The sequence below is a fragment of the Strongylocentrotus purpuratus genome, unplaced genomic scaffold (assembly GCF_000002235.5).
Source record: "Strongylocentrotus purpuratus isolate Spur 01 unplaced genomic scaffold, Spur_5.0 spur5_contig_822, whole genome shotgun sequence".
Lineage (NCBI taxonomy): Eukaryota > Metazoa > Echinodermata > Echinoidea > Camarodonta > Strongylocentrotidae > Strongylocentrotus > Strongylocentrotus purpuratus.
This window is the reverse complement of record NW_022145527.1, coordinates 231707-253647: the sequence shown is the minus strand read 5'-3', so window position 1 is coordinate 253647 and position 21941 is coordinate 231707. Positions and strand designations below refer to the sequence as shown.

General features: G+C 37.6%; 1 protein-coding gene across 1 annotated transcript in view; it reads left to right on the top strand.

Moving 5' to 3' along the window:
- LOC115918523 (ubiquitin carboxyl-terminal hydrolase 48-like) overlaps window positions 1-21941 on the top strand; it is a 34804-nt gene that overhangs the window by 11015 nt on the left and 1848 nt on the right. The window contains exons 8-25 of the mRNA XM_030981729.1: window positions 1374-1482; window positions 1789-1922; window positions 2456-2538; window positions 3622-3804; window positions 4901-5002; window positions 6188-6388; window positions 7047-7213; window positions 8285-8454; window positions 11172-11344; window positions 12020-12148; window positions 13212-13336; window positions 14173-14289; window positions 14589-14764; window positions 16263-16378; window positions 16880-17079; window positions 18329-18463; window positions 19779-19956; window positions 21711-21740. Of these exons, the coding sequence (XP_030837589.1) occupies window positions 1374-1482; window positions 1789-1922; window positions 2456-2538; window positions 3622-3804; window positions 4901-5002; window positions 6188-6388; window positions 7047-7213; window positions 8285-8454; window positions 11172-11344; window positions 12020-12148; window positions 13212-13336; window positions 14173-14289; window positions 14589-14764; window positions 16263-16378; window positions 16880-17079; window positions 18329-18463; window positions 19779-19956; window positions 21711-21740 (2528 nt within the window). The remainder of the gene's footprint in view (window positions 1-1373; window positions 1483-1788; window positions 1923-2455; window positions 2539-3621; window positions 3805-4900; window positions 5003-6187; window positions 6389-7046; window positions 7214-8284; window positions 8455-11171; window positions 11345-12019; window positions 12149-13211; window positions 13337-14172; window positions 14290-14588; window positions 14765-16262; window positions 16379-16879; window positions 17080-18328; window positions 18464-19778; window positions 19957-21710; window positions 21741-21941) is intronic.

The window sequence follows — 21941 nt, the reverse complement described above, 5'->3', positions numbered from 1 at the left end:
ACCAAAATTGAACAAAAAGTTTAAGCCCAGATTAGAAGAAAAAATGAAGAAAAAAAATGATAAGTGTGTGAAATGTTGATAGCCTTTAGAGATGAGAAGGAAAAAGAAGTTATCTTCATCATCATTCTTCCTTCCATCTTTTTTCCATTCTATTTATTCATCTTCCGAATGTGTTTTAAACCCTTTTCCCCCCTCAAATCAATTTGATCTTCTTTCTTAAAAAAATAAAAGTACAGAATTATTTACGTAATGTAGTTTTTCTCATGTTTTCTTTTCTTTCTTAAGTTTCTTACATTGTGTCTCTCGATCCCCCCAAAAATTCATTCACATCTGATATATCTCTTTCACATTCATGTCGCAGAAATTTAGAATACAAAAACATTCCCTATCAAAGATTAATGCATGCCAGACAGCTTGGGCCCAGCTGGGTGTAATATTACACGCGGTTTCTTTGAACAGGGTTCAAAGGTTCAAAGGATCAACAAGCAGCCTTTGTCCAGCTATAGCGCACATTCCAAAAAATATGCAAATATTGGGTAAGCTATAGCATGTGCCTTACATGTGATCATTGTTTTTAATTGGCAGACAAACAGACCAATCATAGTAGAGCATGTTGTATGGGCACTCTGACAGGGAAATGAGCTATTTTTAGGTTGCCTACATACATGTAGCTAGCCTTATGCTTCATCTTTTTAGGGAGTGGATTAAGGGTGATAATTTATGCTGACCTGGGACTTATATGTCTGGACTCGCAGACAGCATGATAAACAAAATGAAGCGATGTGCCCTCTATTCAGGACAAGGTCGGTAGGTCACACAAGATGTGTTTGTAGTAGCTTTCAAATAGAATCTAGTCAATATTTTTTCAGTCAAACTCTCACCGGGTTACCGGTCCTTTCCGGGTCCCGTTAAGAAATTTGGAAAATTGCCGGGTCGGGCCGGGTCCGGGTTTTGGGTTCCGAGCTACAGCACTAGTTAGGGTTGTGAACATGTGAGAGCACATACCTTGTCACGAAGTAAGCTGAAAGAATTACCCTTTGCTTTGGTTAGGAACGTTTTCAAGGAGCAATTCAGCTGACAGTATTCATATGTTTCAAGGTAAACAGGGAATATAATGTTCTGACTTGTTAATTACTTAAAAGTTGCTTGTTTACATGATCTATGTATATCAATGTGTGTGAAATTTAAAGTAAACCCAGTACTGTTTTGGCAGACTCGCTACAAGCTTGATGTTATGGAATTATTGCATTCCATGTGTTTTATGGAAACTGTGTATTGCACCTTTTACTTTCATGATCAGTAATCTTTGAAAGGAAGAGAGGGCCTAAAAAGATTTCAAGTCTAACTGCTAAAATAATTTGCTATTATAACAGGTGCAATCACTGTGGCAACTGTTCTGAGAGGCCGTCTCGGTTCTACGAGCTCGACCTCAACATCAAAGGTCACAAACAGCTGGAAGACAGTCTGAGTGAGTTTCTGAAGGTAAGTGTCATTCCCCCTGGTTGGCAGGAGTTCTCAGGAGAATGAAATGTTTACTACTTGTGTTCTTGCTAGTACGTAACACCTCTGGTAATAATACCAAGCATAGGGGATTTCAGAAAAATTTAGTTCCTAAGGCGAATTATTGTTGACAAGGGTACTGACAAGGGGAATAAATATGTTGACGTTTACCCACAAAAATGCATTTAACAACTAAATTATTCATACCCTTTGTAAATTTGCTGTTTTTGTGTTTTTCGTTTTTGAAATGATTGATGATCTCACCCTGTTGATTTTGTTTCTTTTCAGGAGGAGAAGCTAGAGGGCGCTAATCAGTATCTTTGTGAGAAGTGTAACTGTAAGAGGAATGCAACAAGGTGCATTAAGCTTCAGACTCTGCCGCCGGTACTCAATATCCAACTCTTAAGATTTGTGTTTGACAGGTAAGCATTCATACTTTTCATTCATTTGGTGTGATACACTTTGTGAATGTGTCGTAGTTAAAGGGATTGGGTATCTGTAAAGCGCTTAGAGACATTTGTATTAAGCGCTTTATAAAAGCGGAATATTATTATTATTATCTTTGTTTCAGATTCTAAACAAAATCCTGGATTTAGCTCATGCTGCAATCATAATTATAAACCTTCAGGTCAGTCAGGAATCCCATGACGTTTACAAGCTGATCGCCCGTCTGATTATCCAGATATTTATGATTGGAATTCAAAATTTCAAAACCAATTACCCAAAGGTTTTTATAACACTACAGTCTATTGGGGAAAATGAGTATGGTAAAATCGGTCACCCAAATATTGATATTTGTTTGAGGCACAATTTTTTTAGGGCTTCAATATTACACACATAGGGCCATGCAACTCAGATTTAACATTGTTAAACGATGCCTTTAAAATAAAATTTCTGTATAAATATAATGAATTATCATTTAATTTCATTGTATTTATGATTTCTTTCTTCTCAGACATAGTGGAACGAAGAAGAAGCTAAACAACTTTCTACAGTTCCCTGAGGAGATTGACATGTCCAAACACCTTGCCAGGAGAGGTATTAATACAGTTAATGAATTGCTTGCTCTGTTTGGGTGGTATTCTCGAAAGCGGACTAACTTTAATCCATGGTTTAATCCACCAACTAAGTATGGAATGCCAAGTGTCCATATGAATTTTTTGTCTGAATAATTTAATCTGTCACTAAATTGAAATAAAATGTAATAACATAATTAATAAACAAGTATATAACTACGATATAATTATGTTATCATGATAATTTAGGGACATATCAAATCAAAACTATATTCATATGGACACTTGGCATTCCATATATAGTCAGTCGATTAACCATGGACTGAAGTTAGTCCGCTTTCAAGAATACCACCGTTAAGTTAAAAGGGAACAATAATAATAATAATAATAATAACAATATTTAGAAAGCGCAACATATCCATCTCTAGAGATGCTCAAGGCGCATAAAAAATAATTTAAATTAATATCCAACCTAAGATTAAAGAAATATTAAATGTTAACTTGCATTAGTTCATACAACTTCATGGTGCCAAGGTACATACAATTCACCCCTAAAATAATTTGTGTACATCTAGTATATATTTGGAGTGTAGTTTATACATTTTACTTGGCATTTTATGGGCTAATTGTTCAGGAGCATGAAGAGAATAATCAATATCATAAGACCCTGTACACTAAACAAGTTGTACTTTTGTTTTGTGCGTCCCCTTTTCTCAATAAACTTGTACAAAAAAGGGCATGCACGGTTCCGGAGTCTAGCTTTAGTTTTGTACATGGGGGTTTATGTTCTTTTTTTTCCTTTGTATTTTCTAAATTTTAACCCTTGAAAGGGCATGTCAATTTTTCTTGCTGATTTTGTACACGTATACTAGGTCCTCATGAATTAACCAAGGAAACTTCAGCACTAATGATATATTTATTTCAAAAAGAGCTCATTCAAATAGTTATAATTTATGCAAATGGAATAGATTATCATGTTTGATTAATTCCAAGGTAAAAAATGATATGTCAATGTCCCTCCTTCCATGGTTTAAATCAGGTTGAAAATATACCAGGGGAAATCCCTTTTTATGTGCATTTCTTTTTTCGTCCTGCTTATTACTAGACAACAGTGCTATGTACGATCTAGAGGCTGTACTGATACACAGGGGGCCTACTGCTTACTCTGGTCATTACGTGGCCCACATCCGTAGCCATGGCGACGGAGGGGTGTGGTTCAAGTTCAACGATGAGGAGATTCAGAAGATGGAGGGAAAGAATCTCAAGCTAGGCTGTGAGGATGAGCTCTGTGAGTGGTCTATTTCTTTCTGTTAAAGTGACTCGGTAACATTGTCTCAGATTCTGAAATAAAATCCTGGAATTTTAGCTCATGCTGCAATGATAATTATAAATCTTTAGGTCAGTCAGGAATCCCTGACTCACAGACACTGATAATACGTAGGGCCATGCATCTCAGATTTAACATTGTTAAACGATCCCTTTAATGATTGACAGCATTGACTGCCTGCAACAAGGTTGTTACTGCCGTTGACTATACAAAGCTCATATAGGCTTTCTTGCAGGCAGCCAACAAGAAGTTTTATGTATTAAATACATAAGTGAAAGATGGAGCTGTTCATTTCGACAAATTTGAATATTTGAAAACTACAGCTGCACATTTAATATCTCAGAAGACAAGTTTTAATCATGGTTTGTTCAACTACATAAAAGAGAAGGTTGAGATCTTGGGGAGAGGTGAAAAATAATTTGTGAGCGTTTTCATTGTTATTATGCAAGTCTGGATCAGAGAAAAAATGTTCCCTGAAAAGCATGGTGCTTCAAATGCCTTCATATTCTAAATATGACATATATAAGCTTAAAAATGAGGACCAAATTTTTATGCCACATGTTAGTGGAGTCCCATATACATCTTTCTGTCTACAGTGCTTGTTACTTTTACCAAGAGGGCCGAATTTCTTATCATTTTGAGGATTCCAGAACCCTGCAGTAAACACCAATACTTATGCTACATGATTTACCTTTTTTGATTTGATTCCACACCGTTTTTTCAAAAAGCAATCACATGAGCAAAACTCGACTTTATCTTTAGGTGAGTTATAGATTTCAAGAAGGAGAACAAGTTTTTCTAAGTCAAAAGATGTTTGATACAATATTCGGGTCTTAGAGGTTGAAATCACCTGTGGCACTGTAAGAGTCAGTTATTTTTGTTTAAGATAGTATTATGCATTATCACTTCAAATACATAGAATTTTTATCGTGTTGCTTGAGGTAAGATTCATGTGTTAGTGTGTTTCTTGTCCTTTTAAAATAACAAATTAATTATGTATTTTAAAAGGAATTGGAAAGGAATCCAATAAGTTATTTGATGATGTTCTTATTTTCAGCCGCAGGAAAGGAAGGCAAGAGACCCAAAGTACCAAAGGGAAACCATGCATCCAAGAATGCCTACATGTTGGTCTACAAAAGAAGGTCCACAGACCAGAGAGGTAACGCTTATTATTATCTATATAGGCTTCCAAGTGATACAATAGATCAGTGTTCTCAATTTCTTTAGCGCAGTACCCGGACGACTGACCAATATTGTTTTTGCATTGCTCAGTCATCCAGGAACTTCGACTATCGACATCACACGAAAACAAAGCCATATTTCCTGAAGTCAAATTTTGTTATTTCGCTAGTCATGCAGTCTGATATAGATAATATTAATAATATTGTATGTCTTTGTTTTCGTGTGATCCAAGAATATATTGCTCTGGCTATGAAAATATTGGACTCGTCTCTGACTCGTTCAATATTGTCAAAGCTCAAGCAATATATTCTTGTATCACACTCATAGCCATCCAATATTATATAAGTATTCCATTGACTTTCCAGACACGATATGTGATGTCATTCATGGAATTATTCTCCCATTTTTGATGTACTAAATAAAGAAAGACAGAAGTTATCGGTTTTCTTCCTAATTGTTTTAGACTTCACAGTAGGCAAAGAAATTTCAGAGACTAGAAATTTCATTGGATAACATATACAGTGAAACCTGTATATAAAGACCACTCAAGGGAAACATGAGAACTAGTCTTTATAGGCAGGTAGTCTTTATGTACAGGTTCCTTCATGACAGGTTTCGATGAAAAAACATTCAAAGGAAACAAAGAATGTGGTCTTTATAGACAGGTAGTCTTTCTATACAGGTGGTCACTAAAGCAGGTTTGACTGTAGTATAGACATGTATCTCTATGATGTATCTCTACAAGTGTTGGCAAACTGCCTTAGAAAAAAAGATATATTGCGAATGTTCACATAAGAGTGACCTACATTGTATCAGTTTGGTGACTATTGCTCCAGTTCTCATTTTATCTACAATGGAAGATATGGGTTAGGGTGAGGGTTACAATGCGGTAGATTAGTAGATTAGATAGGGTTAGTATAGCGATTGGTCTAGGGTTGCAGTTGGGAATTCGGTAAGTGTAGGAAATTGACTGCAGAGAGATTGTTTCCAGAGCATGTATGCCTATATCAAGTACAATCAAACCTGTCTATAGCGCTCACTCAAGAGAAACACAAAAAGTGGTCTTCGTAGACAGGTGGTCACTAAAGCAGGTTTGACTGTTTATCAAAACTTTCTGGAGCTGTAAATGCATCATTGTGTGTATGTCATTTCTCACTTTCAGAGAGTCATGTGGATAATTCATCAACAGTCACGAGCGTTGAGAGCCTACCAGACTATTTACAGGAGCTGATCGGGCGGGATAATGAGAAGTTTGAGGACTGGTTGAGGGAGATGGTTGCAATGAGAACCAGGAATGTGGAGTCTGGAAGAAGGATGCAGCAGGAAATACAAACCATCTACAAGCAGATCCATCCTGAAGATGGTAAGGTGGTGGTGGTACAGATGACGGTGGTGGCGGTGGTGGTGGTGATGATGATGATGGTGGTGATGGTGGTGGAGGTGGAGATGGTGGCAATGAGAACCAGGAATGTGGAGGCTGGAAGAAGGATGCAGCAGGAAATACAAACCATCTAAAAGCAGATACATCCTGAAGATGGTAAGGAGGTGGTGGTACAGATGGTGGTGGTGGTGGTGGTGGTGGTGGTGGTAAGGCAATGATGATGGTGGTGGTGGTGGAGGTGATGCGAAGATGATGATGATGATGATGATGGTGGCAGTGATGACGCGATGATGATGATGGTGGTGGTGGTGGTGGTGATGGTGGTGGTGGTGATGGTGGGGGTAGTGGTGGTTATGCGATGATGATGATGATGATGATGGTGGCAGTGATGACGCGATGATGATGATGATGATAATGCGGAGGAGCAGGATGATGATAGTGATAGTGAAGATGAGGTGATGGTGGTAGTGATGGTTATGATGATGGTGATGTAGATGGTGATTATGATAAAGCTTATTTTATTTATGATGAGGATGACGATGAAATGATAATGATCGATGGTGATGGTGATTGTGATAGTGATGTCAGGGAGTTATAATTCTTGACACATGTAAACAATTTTCCAAATCATCTTTTGTAGATGGCAGATGTGATTGGATAGCAACGGAATGGCTGAAGAAATGGTTACACGAGGATGAAACTACGGGGTCAAAGGTTGGCCCGATCAACAACTACAAGTTTGAATGCAAACACAAGAATCTTGATCCACACAAAGTAAAGGAACTCAAGAGGATAAGTTCAAAAGCAGTAAGTAACTAAGAGTATTTGTATAAACTTGTAGAGTTTGAAAACAAACATTCTAGAGCTTTACCCTAAACACAATTGGTATAATATATAATAATAATAATAATAATAATACATTACATTCATGGGCTCATGTAGCGCTTCATATATCTAAGAAATCTTTAAGCACTTTACAGACATATCGTTACCCTGGTCATTGTATTCAGGCTTGATCGCACATAAAACGTGCGCATTCTCCACCCCCTACGGAGCATTCCAGCTCGTCGCCATTTTACAGATGCTCATAATGCTAGCAAATGAAAAGGACTCTTGCATCCAGGCCTGATAAAAACCTGATTTAAATCGGTTTCCCGATTTTTTTTTATTTTTCCAGATTTTTCCCGATTTAAAAAAAAAGTGTTTTTTTTGGGTTTTTTTTACAATTTTTTTTTTCTTCCCTTTTTTATCCTGATTTTCCCGATTTCTCTCTTATTGTCTCTATTCTTCCCTATTTTGCCCTATTTTTTCCCCAATTTTGTCCCAATTTTCTTACTCGAAAGGGGAGAATGTTGTTAGATGCAATTTTTTCCCCGCAAATCCACTTTTTTTTTTTACTCAAGGGGGGCGTGGTTGAGGGGAAAACAAAAAACCTATTTTTTTTTTTTAGTGCTCACTATCACCCCTGTGCATCCTACTGGGTACCCATTTAATGCCTGGCTAGAGAAGCAATGTTGATAAAATGCCTTGTTTAAGGACATAATTGTGGTGATGGCAATTAAACTCAAGACTCTTTCATCTCCAGTCAAGTATCTGAACCACTTGACTATGATACCCTTGTTTGTTCTCATCTAGGCTATCCTGTTTGCTAAGTGTAGTAGTGATGGGATACATTTCAGAATGTTCTAGTCTAAGATGTGTCTAGCGTGTGTCAAATATAAGTGCCAGGTCATGACGATCCTGGCTCAGCTGGTTTTTCTTTATTTTACTGAATGTATTTAATATACAATGTAATAGAATATATCATTAGGTTTTCTATTTCTGGAATGAACTGCATGAAATTGAAATTGTTAATTTCTGCTTTCTCTTTTCATTTAGGCTGACCTGTTGTTTGCAAAGTATGGTAGTGATGGGTTACAGCTTAGAATGACACAGTCTAAGATGTGTCTAGCGTGTGTCAAACAGAAGTGCCAGGTCATGAGGATCCAAGCCCAGCTGGTCGCCGATCAGAAGTTTGTCACCGACAACACCAAAGCAAAATGTCAAAGGTAGTTTTTTTTTGTGCTAAATTTGTTTAATTTTCTTTTTTTCAGGAACACTTATAAGCTACGATATGTCGAAGGTACATGTAGCTCAATGTCTTATTTGTTTTGCCAAAACTTTTCTTTTGTTCTTCAACTTACATGATGGCAGAGTGAAGGTGTGTTCAAAAAGTCATTATCAAAAGACCCATTAAAGACCGTCAACACTACTGGGCCAGAAGGGATTAGACCACACAGCGAGGTCACTGACACGTGGCTATCTCATTAACTCAGCTCTCAACTAACATAAGAAAAAGAGGATCATGGGGGACCAACAGGCACCGATTTGGGAAGTTTTCTATATAGAGGGAGCAAGTAGCTACAAGTAGGTCAGTGGGGCGTTAAATAATGCTTTCTCCTTGTGAATAGTATAAGGTCTCCCACAGAAAATGCATAATTAAAACAAGTTTATTTAAAGTCCTGTCATTGCCAGCACTACTGTAATTTAACCCTTCCCCATTTGTATGCCTCCGTTACGAAGTAGCCGGAGGCATTATGTTTTCAGTATTCGCAACAATTTTATAAATATCTATAGCATACCTTATCTTAATTTGAACTTCGTATACTATGAAATGTACTGTATCGCCTTTTTATTGCATGTCCGAATTATCTCTCATATTATAATGTGCATTTATTGTTGTTTTGATTGACATTATTATTGACCCATGTATGTTGTAAAGGGCCCTGATGAAAACCAGCTCATGCTGATCGGGCTACCCTTTTTAAAGATGTGAAATAAATAAATAAATAAAAGGTTGTCCGTCCGTTCGTACATACGTCCCGTTCTCGTGATCACGTTATCTCAAGAACCAATAGATGAATTCCTGCCAAACTTAAACCATGTATGTATCTGGCAAAGCCAATGAACTGATTAGATTTGGGGGTCAGGGGGTCACAGGTCACCGGGCTCATTATGTATGCAAAAATAGCTCGTGATCACGTTATCTCAAGAACCGATTGATGGATTCCTGCCAAACCTAGGTCATGTATGTATCTAGCAAAGCTAATGAACTGATTAGATTTTGGGGTCACAAGGTCAAAGGTCAAATGTCACCGGGCTCATTATGTATGCAAAAATAGCCTGTAGTAGTAGTAGTAGTAGTAGTAGTAGTAGTAGTAGTAGTAGTAGTAGCTCTATACAGAGCGAATTTATTTTTCCATTTCTTTTCACATAATATAAACAATAACAAACAATAATACACGTAATGATATAGCAGAAATGAGCATTGAAATATTTTTGACATTGTTTTTTAGTCATCGTAATGCAAAATGATTTAATTACAAGAAATGAAAAAATGAACCTACTTGAAAGCAAAGCTTCTTAGATCTAGGTTCGCACAATAATAATTATACTTTATACATTTATAACTTAATTTTGAAAAAAATTACGGAATCAAAAAAATCATGACAGACAATAGAAAAACAAACAATTAAACGAGACAAAAATAAAACAGAAACATTAGCAGAATGACAAGATGATGATGATAAATGAAGAATATAAGAATGAGAGAGTAAAAAACAGAAAAGGGGTTGAGGGAGACAAAGAAAGAGACGGAGAGAGGGGGTAGAGGGAGACAGAGAAAGAGACAGAGAGGGAGAGGGGTACTACTTATTCTGATTCGTTTGCAACAAAAAGAGCTTGAGGGCATTTTTTAAACCACTTAATGAGGGCTTTTCTTGTAATGTGCCAGGAAGGGCATTCCAATATTTTGGGCCAGTGAAAGTGAAAATTCTGCTGGAAAATTGCGTTCTTGGCTTTGGTAGGTGATAGCATTTTGCTATTCTCGTGGGGTAACTATGAAATTCAGTATTTTTGTTAAACATATTTGAGAGAACTTGAACCGATGGATGGATTTCTGCCAAACTTTAGTCCTGTATGTATCTTGCAGAGCCAATGATCTGATTAGATTTTGGGGTCAAAGGTCAAAGGTCACAGGGCTCATTATATATGCAAAAATAGCTTATGATCACATTTAATTAAACCGATGAACAGATTACCATCAAAACATGTATTTATCTTGACCTGATTAGATTTTAGGGTCATAAGATCAAAGACTAAAGGGTCATACATGTATATAAAAACTAACTTGTAATCGCGATATTCTGCGAACCTGTTAATGGATTACAATCAAACTTGAATTTGAAAAATTGCTCTATGGCGGAGGCATCATTTTCGACTGCGTGCAGTCGAACATCCATCTAGTTGTTTCATAGTTGCCCAACATTTGCTCTTGCGACATTTGCTCTGGGATATATTTCATCAAGCATGTAGGTTGAGGACTGCAATTGGGTTTTACGTGTAGGTTTAGGGTTTGTGTCAGAGTTAGGTTCAGGGTTTCAAGCTAGGAATTCAGCCAGTATAGGAAACTTAATGCTGGGCCCTGTTTCGTAAAACTTGTTATCAATAACAAATGCCAAATTTCTATGACAAATTTGCTCTCAGCCAATCAGATGCAATGATTTCAGTAGCTTATAACAGTTATTGTAACTTGTTATTGATAACTAATTTAAACCCATGTGGTCCCATTAACTCGTTTTTATGTTTCTCAATTATTTCATGTAGTCCCACATACTTGTTTCCTTGTCACTCATGTAACAAGGGCCAAGATGTTGTTAGAGCAATTATCACCAGAGCATGTGTCTTAGAACTAGTTTCTTTCTTATTTTTTTGTGTGTGAATTCAGTGAAGATGGCTTTTGGGTGGGTAAAGACTCTCTAAAGCAGTGGAAGAGAATGGCAGTTGAGAAGGTAGAATCTCAGTTTGATGGAGAAGGAGGAGCGACAGAAGGAGAAGAGGATATGGAGATCGATGATGAAGACCAGGCGTTGCCCAATGGCAAATCCTCTGCAGCTGGAGGTATGATACATATAATCCCATTCATGGTGTTTGATGTGATGTATTGAAGAGTGCTTTCTGCATGTTTGCTTCATAATGAATATGTGCATGACTGTTTCATAATGAGCACATAAATTATGTTCAAATTAGGAGTGCTGTGAAACTTCAGCTCATAACATTACAGCATACTACATTATCGGTTTCCTCCCCAAATTGAAAACGATTGTGCAATCAAAAATAAAATGATTACAAATTAATTGTGAATTCCATGCTGATGTTTTGTTTCTGTTTTTACAATGCACTTTTTGTTGGTATTATTTGTCTTCCCCCTTGATACTGGAGGTTCAATGTGTCTGGGATCATGGTATGTCTGTTCATTTGTTCGTAGGTCAAGTTATCCACCTTTTTTTTGGTGCCCGTATATAGCTCAAGGTACACTAACAAATGGTGATATATTGCTTGTGGCAGACAAATACCGTAACAAAAGCATAGTTTTATGTGCATTTTTTTCTTATAATCACATAAAGATCAAAGAGTACATGTTATAGGGGGCCATGAAACCATGTAATTCTAACCCCCCCCCCCCCCTCAAACCAAAAAGAACAAAAAATGTAACTTGCCATTTATTTGCACCCAAAATTTTCGCAGCAGCATATTTTGTTAACCTGCTTTGGTATGTATATTACACTGTAATAGCCGCTGATGGAGGAGAGAATGGAGCCCCTCCAAAAGAAAACGGAGAGCAGAAAGATGAGCAGGATGAAGAGGAAGAGGAAGAGGATGAAGAACCACTGGTATTCAACGAAGACCTTCTTTGCCCCCATGGTAGGTTATTAGCAATGATGATGACAATGATATTGAGGATGATGATGATGATGCTGCTGATAATGATGATGATCACGATTATGATGATGGTGATGATAATAATGGTGTTGATAGTGATGATATTTATATTAATTACCGTATTTGCCGGCATAAAGGCCACAGTATTTTTGGAAGAGAAAATATCAAAAAGTCGGGGTGCGGCCTATGCGACGAAAGAGTAAAAAAACAAAAAATAAAGTAAGTCAGAACCAGCACGAATTTGCACATATGGGACTAGAGCTACGAACGGTACAATAACTATACATTTCCACACACCTTACCGACAATTTTATCTTGCATTGTTGACATGAAGACAAAAATAAACTTCCAAAAACAACATCTGCCGATAGATCTTGATCTAAGTTTGTGCCAATGCATTGCAAAAGTAAAAGAAGGGCCCGTTTAACATAGCTGCCGCAAAGCATCCAGCACGCGAAGTCACTATTTTGAATCCATTTCAATACACAAGAGAGAGGCGCAATGTATACATTACAAAAAACTACATAAGCTAGCATCAGTGCGGGATGGTCGATCGGTCTAAGGCGGTGATTTTAGTCGATTCAACATTTATACACAAGAGATCAAATCCCGACTTTGACAAAAAGTTTTTTTTTTTTTCTTTTTAAATGTCAGAATCGGGGTGCGGCCTTATCGCCGGCAAATCCGGTATGATGCTGCTGCTGTTTGATGATGACAGTGATGCTGACATAATATCTGTACTTTGATTCAGTGATATTTTACTTACAAAAACTGGGAAAGCTGTCTGTGAATACATCATATTCAACTGATGTACTTGCTGATTCTAGATTTGCATAGATATTAATAATAGTTATCTCTTTTTCAAAACGTGCATAACTTCCTATATATGTGAATCCTGCTTCTCTTATTTTTCTGCTTTGACACGAATGAACCTACTACAAAGGTTGGATTGCCCTTTAAGGGTTTGGGTAAAATGGAATATCAAGCGCAATTCAAATGTGAACATTATGAATATTTTTGTCATTATAACTTATTCCCCATCCAGGGAACCTGAGCACAGACATGAGTCAGAGGAGACTGGTCTTTGCACCAGTGTGGGAGGTCCTCCGCAAATACTTCCCGGAATCCTCAGAGTTTAAAGCCGACAGCCAGCACTGCCTGCAGTGTCATGTGAGTCACAATGCATCACTCTGCCCCCCCCCCCCCCAAAAAAAAAAAAAAAAAAAAAAAAAAACACACCAAAGAACACATGCCTAGCAAACAGGGCTCAAGTCACTCAGGACCGACAGCGGTCCCTGAATTTTAACGCCAGACCCACAAAATTAAAAAAATTAAGACAGGATGCATGCATACGGGCACTATTGCAATTTAGTGTGCAATTTATTTCTGCGTTGAATTGATCACTATGTAGAATGTTTAATTGATTAATATAGTTTTATTAATGTATATTTATGTTTACAAAATGAGAAATATGCTGCAGCCTTTTGTCCCACAATTCCCTTTTCTTGCCTGCATCTACGTGCCAGTCTTCATTTCTCTCCATGTTCTGTCCAAGTGAAGTGCTATGCCTTCAACAACTAGCAGATGCAGAGGACACTGAGCAAGCCCAGAAGAGACGTGACCTTACTAATGTCTTCCCTCTCAATGCTAAATTTAAATCCATGTGGTCCCATTTACTTGTTTTTATGTTTTTCAAATATTTCCTTTAGTCCCAATACAATACAATACAATGAAGTCATTTCTATAGCGCTCTTACAAACTAACTGTTGTTTCACAGCGCTTTACATACAAAATTATTTCCTTGTCACTCATGTACTGTCCATGTATTTTACAACAGCTAGCAGATGCTGAAGATGCCTGGCAAGCCCAGAAAGGATGTAATCTTGAAACAGAAGAAATCCCTCTCACAGCCTAATGTAGTCCCATTAACTTATTTATATGTTTTTTTGTCCCACATACTCTTTTACATGTCGGTCATTTCCTCCCTGTACTCACCTTATCAACAGCTTGCAGATGCGGAGGACGCAGAGCAAGCACAGCAGAGATGTGATCTTGCCACAGAACAGAAGAAATCCCTCTCACAGCTCTTTCATGGAAGGAGTAGACCTGCATGGAAGAAGGGAGTAAGTACACAATTTTTTTTTTTGAGGGGCTTTGTTTTATGTAAAGTATGAGAGGGTATTGTGTGAATTGAGATAAGATCTTTGTCATGGAACAAAAGGAGGTAAGTGCGAGAAATATGCAAAATATTTCCCATGCTCTCTTGGCTACTTTCTTTCAAGTCTTACATTATCTAATATATGACACCAGTTTATGAAATCAGGCTTAGCTCTGCAAAGTAACAAGACCTTTTGAGATGGACTCCTTTTTAATCAATTATGCAGATGTGTGTAATGATTTTATAATTTCTGTTCAATTCAAGGAATCCATGGAAGTGTACGTTGCCCCACTTCCCTTTGTGGAGGCGTGGCGGAGCTTTCTACGGCACCCGGTCAAAGCGGATCTCCCGACCGACATCGTAAACAGTTCGTTCATCTGCGCACACAATGGTTTGATCTTAGATCCAAGCACCATCTCACCCATTGATGAAACATCAGGGTAAGCAGCTCGATGACACATGGGGGTGTTTCACAAAGATCCGAAGTTGAACTTAACTCTAAGTTAGACTTAACAATTATGGAAAGCCTTTAGCATCCTTGAAAATATTTTGTAAAAGTTATTTTAAAAGGCATAAAATGTTGATTCAAATCATTTATATTTTCTATTATCATGGGAGATTTCATGTTCTTGATGTGGAATTTATGAAAAGTCTAAAATACTTGAACTTTGAATATATTTTATTTCAAGACCACAAAGAGCTCTCCATAATTGTTAAGTCCAACTTAGAGTCAAGTTTGACCTAAGATCTTTGTGAAACACCCCCTAACAACTATATCTCTAAGTTCAATTTACATGTAATACACCTGACATATTCCTTATTTCAGACTGCTTACTGTGACCCTAGATCTTACAATGTCCATTGTTCCTAAACCCTTACCCTTAAAGGTAAAGACCAGTTATGGTCATGCGATTGCATTGTGAAAGAAACGTTGTGGAATCGATCAGAAAAGGTTGATCATCTAGCATCTAGCATCTGCAAGGTTCTGGAATCATCAAAATCATAAGAAATTTGGCCCATTCTTCGTAAAGTTACAAGCACTATACACAGAAAGATGTATATGGGACTACCCTATATCTCTCACAGACCATGAGAGAAACAAATTTACCAAACATATGAAGTAGTAGGCGGTTTCCTGGCAAATTTTTTATCATCATGTATTATTCAAAACATATTCTTTCACATGATTGGTAATGAGAGCTTCCATTTCATTTTTTGAAACTGGGGCGTTTCCAATACTGGTCTTTACCTTTAAGACTTGTTCAGATATGATGCTTTAAACGGAAACAAAAACCAGTCGTGTTTGTTTTCACGTGTTAATGAATAGCAACTGCATGCAGCAGAAGTCCTGCGCGTATTTACTCAGTGGTACAACATCAAGATTTTGAATTTTGAGCATAATTTCAAAAACATTTGTTAAAATTACATGAAACTTCTACCCAAGGGTTATCATATATCTCAGGTATCTCAAATTATATGACACAAATTCTGGGTCACAAAGTAAAGGTCAAAGATCATTTTAGGTCGGTAGACTTGGATTATGTTTTAACAACTTAATATAAGAATAAAGAAATCAATATTTGTTATTTGTTCATATTTCATTCAAGTTATCGATCTTGGTACAAATGATAGTAAATAATTTCTTCCAATGATTCTTAGTCAATATTCACTTCAAAATGCTCATTATATTCAGAGGATTTCTTTTTTTTGGGTGCCTGCTAATGGGCCACCCTTCTTATAAATAATGTCCTAACCTAACGTAATGCAGGCGAGACCGCCAAGAGCATTTCCCTTGTTATCAAACAGTACCCCATCAATCTTTCAATTGAATTATCATTTGATAGAATTATGACTTGATTTTAGATCTTCACTGCTAGTGTTTAATCAAAGAATCATTTCAAATAATGATCGTGGGCAATGTGTTTTTTCCCCCTACAGAGTTGCGTTAGTATGGCCCTATGAATGGGAGATACTGAAAGCAAACTTCATCGTAGATCAACCCATTAGGATATGGAAGGTGATTGCGGACGAGCCTTGCTTCATTACAGAACCAGGTAGAGTCAAACCTGCTTTAGTGACCACCTGTATAGAAAGACAACATTTTTTGTTTCCCTTGAAAACGGTTTCTCATTGAAACATGTACTATAGAAACCTGTACATAAAGACCACCTGCCTATAAAGACCACTTTCCTTGTCTCCCTTTGGTCTTTATAGACAGGTTTCACTGGTAATTTCTGTTCGAATTAAGCCATTACAAACTGGAACCGGATGGTTCCTTAATAAATCTATGGGGAATAGGATAATTCAGTAGTCTATTGTTTAAATGCTTGTAACTTCTCCTTAAAACTTCAAACCTCTGCATGCATGAAATGGTTGTAAATTTGGTGAGTGGTTAAAATTTCCCAAGTTTCATGTCGCAAGTCATTGACTCATACAGGATACAACACTCAATTTGTTGTGATCCGCAAAACTTTCTTGCCATGAAAATCGCTGTCGTTTACCCATTTCCACAGCATACATGTTGCAATCATTTCCCATAATTCCACCTGCCACAGATCTTTGCCAGACATGCTCCCAGGAGAGACAGCTAGCCGAGCACCAGGCAAGGTTCACTTACTCCGGGGTCAAGCTCTACATCCGCAAGTACATGCCAGAGGTCGGCGAGAACGCCAAAGCTGCAATCAACTTCCTCATGGAGGCTACGTCTCCAGGTGGATCCAGCGATCAGGAGAACAAGGATCCTGATTTCCAGCAGGTCAGTGCTCTGGAGGGTCACGGTGTTTCATAAAGATTAAGATCGACTTTAAGTTGGACTTAACTATGGCAGGCCGTTCATGCCACTGGTTGCTCTTACTATTGGTCTCTTAATTATGATCTGTAGATAATATTTGTTTCCTTCAATAATGAACTATCAAAAAAATAGAAATTTTGTAGATTTGTGACCACGATTTCTTCATCCTTTGAAAAACCAATGCCAGTAAACGGTGAGAGCAAACAGTGGCATGAATGGCCAGCCATAGTTAAGTCTAACTTAAGGTCCATCTTAGTATTTGTGGAACACTCCCCTGATTGTGGAAGATCTGCTCCAGGGAGGTGCCATGATATATGCTCAGGTGACAATAGCTCCAGGTTTTTTGTCAAAATATAAAGGATTAGGGATAGGGTCTCAATTAGGTTGTAAGTTCAGGGTTAGGTTTAGGGCTAGGGAATAAGGTCAGGTTATAGTTGCAATTAGGTTTTAGGCTAGGGTTAGAATAAGCGTTCCTGTTCAGGTTAAGGTTAGGCTTGCTCCAGGGTTGAAGTCTGAAATTAAGTTAGTGCAGGAAATTGGAGAGCAGTTGTTGCTGCGTCATACAACCCCCCCAGTGAACACCCTCAAATTGTTGAAAAGCTTGTTTAACCATACAACATCGTAATCTACTGCAGCAAACTATGCTCTCATTTAAATATAAAGGAAGGGGGGGGTTGAAATAAAGTATCTGCAAATAAAAAAGTCCCCTGAAGTCTTGTTTAAATATGCAGCAGTAAACCATTGCGTTAACAAAAATGATCTTGATGTAAAGTGTAGTACTTAACATTTCTGTATCGTGTAACACAGAATTAAGCGTAAGACCATTGTTGCACTCAGCTGCCTTTCATTTACACATCAAAAAACACTGCAGGATTTCTAATTCTTTTGTGGCTGATTGCCGCTCCATATCTGAATGAGCCTGTAGCTTCCTCTCTTATCTGTATGTTATAATATACAGAAATGTGAGGCACACCAATCTTGTTTTATTATGTCTTGCAGTGTCAATCTCTTTTTTTAGTCCTGAGTCCTGTAGAACAAGGCCTTACAGTTTTCCATTGAATCAATTCATGCTCCTGTTCTTCTCTAAGGTTTTTATTTGAAGAGGTATTCAGAATGTGTAGGGTTTTCCTACCTTCACACAAAGCAACAACACTATCACGATGGTTCAAATGTTGTATTTGTTGTTGATCAATTACATTATTGTGTATTTTAGAATGATCCTAAGCGAATGAAGTTGGAACTAGACAACAGCTCGAGCTCTAGGAGGAGTTCACGACACAGACGAGTAAGAGGGGAGAAAGAAGTCATGGTCTCGTCAACAAACACACTCAAAGAACTCAAGATAAAGGTAAGAGATAATTCAAAAGTAGATAATAATAATTATATTTGCTTATATAGCGCCTAACACTATTTAATTTTTTAAGCGCTCTACAGTAATGCAGCATAATTACCCTGGCTTTAGCAGAGCAGCTGTCACACACTCTGCGTTTCAAGGAATAACTTCCTACCAGGTACCCATTTACCACACCTGGGTGGAGTGTGGCAAATATAGATCAATGTCTTGCCAAAGGACATTAGTGCTGCAGCAGGACTCGAACCGCAGACCTTGTGATCGACAGTCCAGTGACATATCTGCACCTCTACAATAATAAATCAATCCCAGCATACTAACAATTGTTCTAAAAATTGTTTACATACATATAGATATGTGTATATGTCTTGAGTCTTGATATCAATATACCTTTAAATTTTGCAATGTACAGTAACATCAAGAGAAATAAAGTCTTTGGTAAGACATGCACATAAATCCTCAATTACCAAATCCTTGGGATAGGACTCACGACTGTAGGTCCTGTGGTTGCTTATCTCCAAGTATGTACCTGTGCATGGTTTCTTAGCAGTCAGGAAAATAATTGATTTAAGCCGATCTGCACTAGTTTGGGCAGGAGGGATTAGACCTCCCTGCCAGGTCACTGACAGGTGGTTATCTCATCAAATCAGCTCTCAATTAACACAAGAAAAGGGGATCATGGGGGACCAATGGTCACCGATTAGGCATTGTTTGCTATAAAGAGGGCGCAAGTAGCTATAAGTAGTGAAGTGGGGCTTTAATGCCTAGAATATTGTTTGATGATTAGAAAACTCAATTTCTTTCACTACATGTAAAATCTTTTATTTATTTATTCTGGAGCAAAATAAAGCAGTTCACTAAATCTAAAACAAAGTCATTATCTGCTTGAAGCCAGAAGGGCGTTGTTACCTTCATTTTAATTATTGCACAGATTTAATGCCCTCTTGGTTCCTAACATATAATATGCTGTGATATATTGGTGGAAAACACACATGATGACGTCGGTTATAAATGTTTCCATCTACCAGCACGTGCAATAAAGCAAATGTATTCATTTATACAGGGCCCCGTCTTACTAAACGGTTACGATTGATCCAAATCAAACGCAAGTCCTCCAATCAATCGCAAGTGTGCAGTCTCCTATCTCTTACTGTATGTACTTTGTTGCGATTGATATCAATCGCAAATAAGTTGCCATTAATATCAACTCTTTGTAAGACAGGGTCCAGATCTTGCTCCACTTCATCAAGCGTTCCTGAAAGACTTTAAAGCAAAGATAACAGAACTTTCTTACCTTGTCTCTGTTTGATAGGTCATGCATGCATTCAGCGTAGCACCCTTTGATCAGACCCTGCTGTTCAGGGGGAAACCCCTCCAGGATAATGAAGCAACTCTAAGTCATCTGGGGGTCACGCCCGAGGCCTTAATCACGCTGATCGTAGACAGCCCCATATGTGAGGACCCCCTTGCCATGGATGAGATTGCCAGAGGTAAGTCTGATGTGTCCTTCTCCCCTCCATTCCCTTCAAATTAAGCAGTCTGGTCCTGATTTTGATTCCATACCTCAGTCGAAGCACAAAACCGACTATAATACGACTCCAAATCAACCAATTCTTGGCCATAGGGGTAATATAATGTTTGTGTTAGGTCTCTTGTCGATCCGATGCCAATCTTGTTGGTGTATCTTGTTGGTGTGACTAAGGTACGAGTATCATAATTATGCCTCCATCACAGTGGTGCTAGAAGCACTTTGTTTTCAGTCTTTCTATTTGTACATCTCTCTCTCCCACTTTTTGTCACCACAATAACTTGGAGCCTGAATGTCATTATTAAAGATAAAGACCAGTTATGGTCATGCGATCGCATTGTGAAAGAAAAGTTGTGAAATCGATCAGAAAAGGTTGATCATCTAGCATAGATGTACTGTAAGGTTCTGGAATCATCAAAATGATAAGAAATTTGGCAAGTCTTCATAAAGTTACATAACTTATTGTTACTGTACACAGAAAGATGTATATGGGACTACGCACATGTGCGCGACACATGCATTTTTATCTCTCACACACCAATAGATAAACTAATTTACCAAATATATCAATTAGTAGGCGGTTTCCCGGCAAAATTGTTATCATCATGTATTATTCAAAACATATTCTTTCGCATGATTGGTAATAAGAGCTTCCATTTCATTTTTTGAAATTGGGGCGTTTCCAATACTGGGGTTTCCCTTGAAAATGGTGGAAGATACACATGATCACATCAGTTGTAAATATTTCCACCTACCAGTACATTCAATACAGCACATTTATTTTGAAACTGCATAGCCCGGGGGGGGGGGGGGCTTCTAAGGTGCCCCCCCCCCCCCCCCCCCCCCCCCCTATGATCTCGGCCGTGAAACACCCGATCGCCGCGAAAATTTGCATACATGTCCAGTAAAGTGTATAGAATACTATGGTAATTTCAATTTTTTGAAAATTTCACTCATTTGCATATTGATGGTAATTTATGCAAATAAGGTCATACAATTCACATTTTTGCCCATAAATCAGACATTATTCACATTTAAGCATTCTTTCTCACTACATATATTTGTTAGACCATTTGGAAAAATAATACAACACAAAAAATTGAAAAACCAGGGTTATTCCTTATGTTATCTAATGTTTTGATAATTTCTTATGTATTTCTTTGTTTTTTTAACTTATGTATTTTCTTGTTTTTGTTGTTTTATTTCATTTCCAACAATAATTCAACAATTTTGACCCCAAAATAAACACCTAAACTATAAATAAGACCAAATAACCAATGTTTTATCTCTTTATTTGAAAAATGAGATTTCCATATGTTTTGTACACAAATCACAAAAATGAGCGATTTTCGGGCTGACATGCAAAGACAAAAGGACACGTAATGGTAGGTCCGATTTTCGAAAAAATTTCTTTCAAAAGATGCGCAAGACTCGAAAGAAAAAAATCACAAAATTTCAGTGCAAGATTTTCTTGCGTTAAAAAATTATCGCGAAAAATGTCGAGGGGGGGGGCTTCTAAAGCCCCCCTCCCCCCCGGGCTAAATAGGGTTAAGTATGAAAAACCTACTCCACTTCATAAATTAACTTGAAAACTATTGACCAGTGTTTAACTAAAGTTAGATTAGGAATTTGTGTATAAGTATGCAGGATAAAGTGATTTGAAATCTGCTCTAGCCTCATTTGCCTCTCTTTCTGTTGTGTTATTTTTTTCTACAGCGTCATCAGTACCAGAGGCAGGTTTTAAAGGTATGTTGATACTTGCACTAATGTCCTTATCCTGCTATGATACAGGGATTCTGCCTCATAGCTTGGTGCACTTGAAGACATTGTGAAATTTGTTATAGTGAAGTTGATAAATTTGAATATTTTGCATCCAGTATTAACAAATAAAGAGAACCTAATCAAATCTGGACACACTTTTACGATGGTGTAGTACAAGTTTATCAG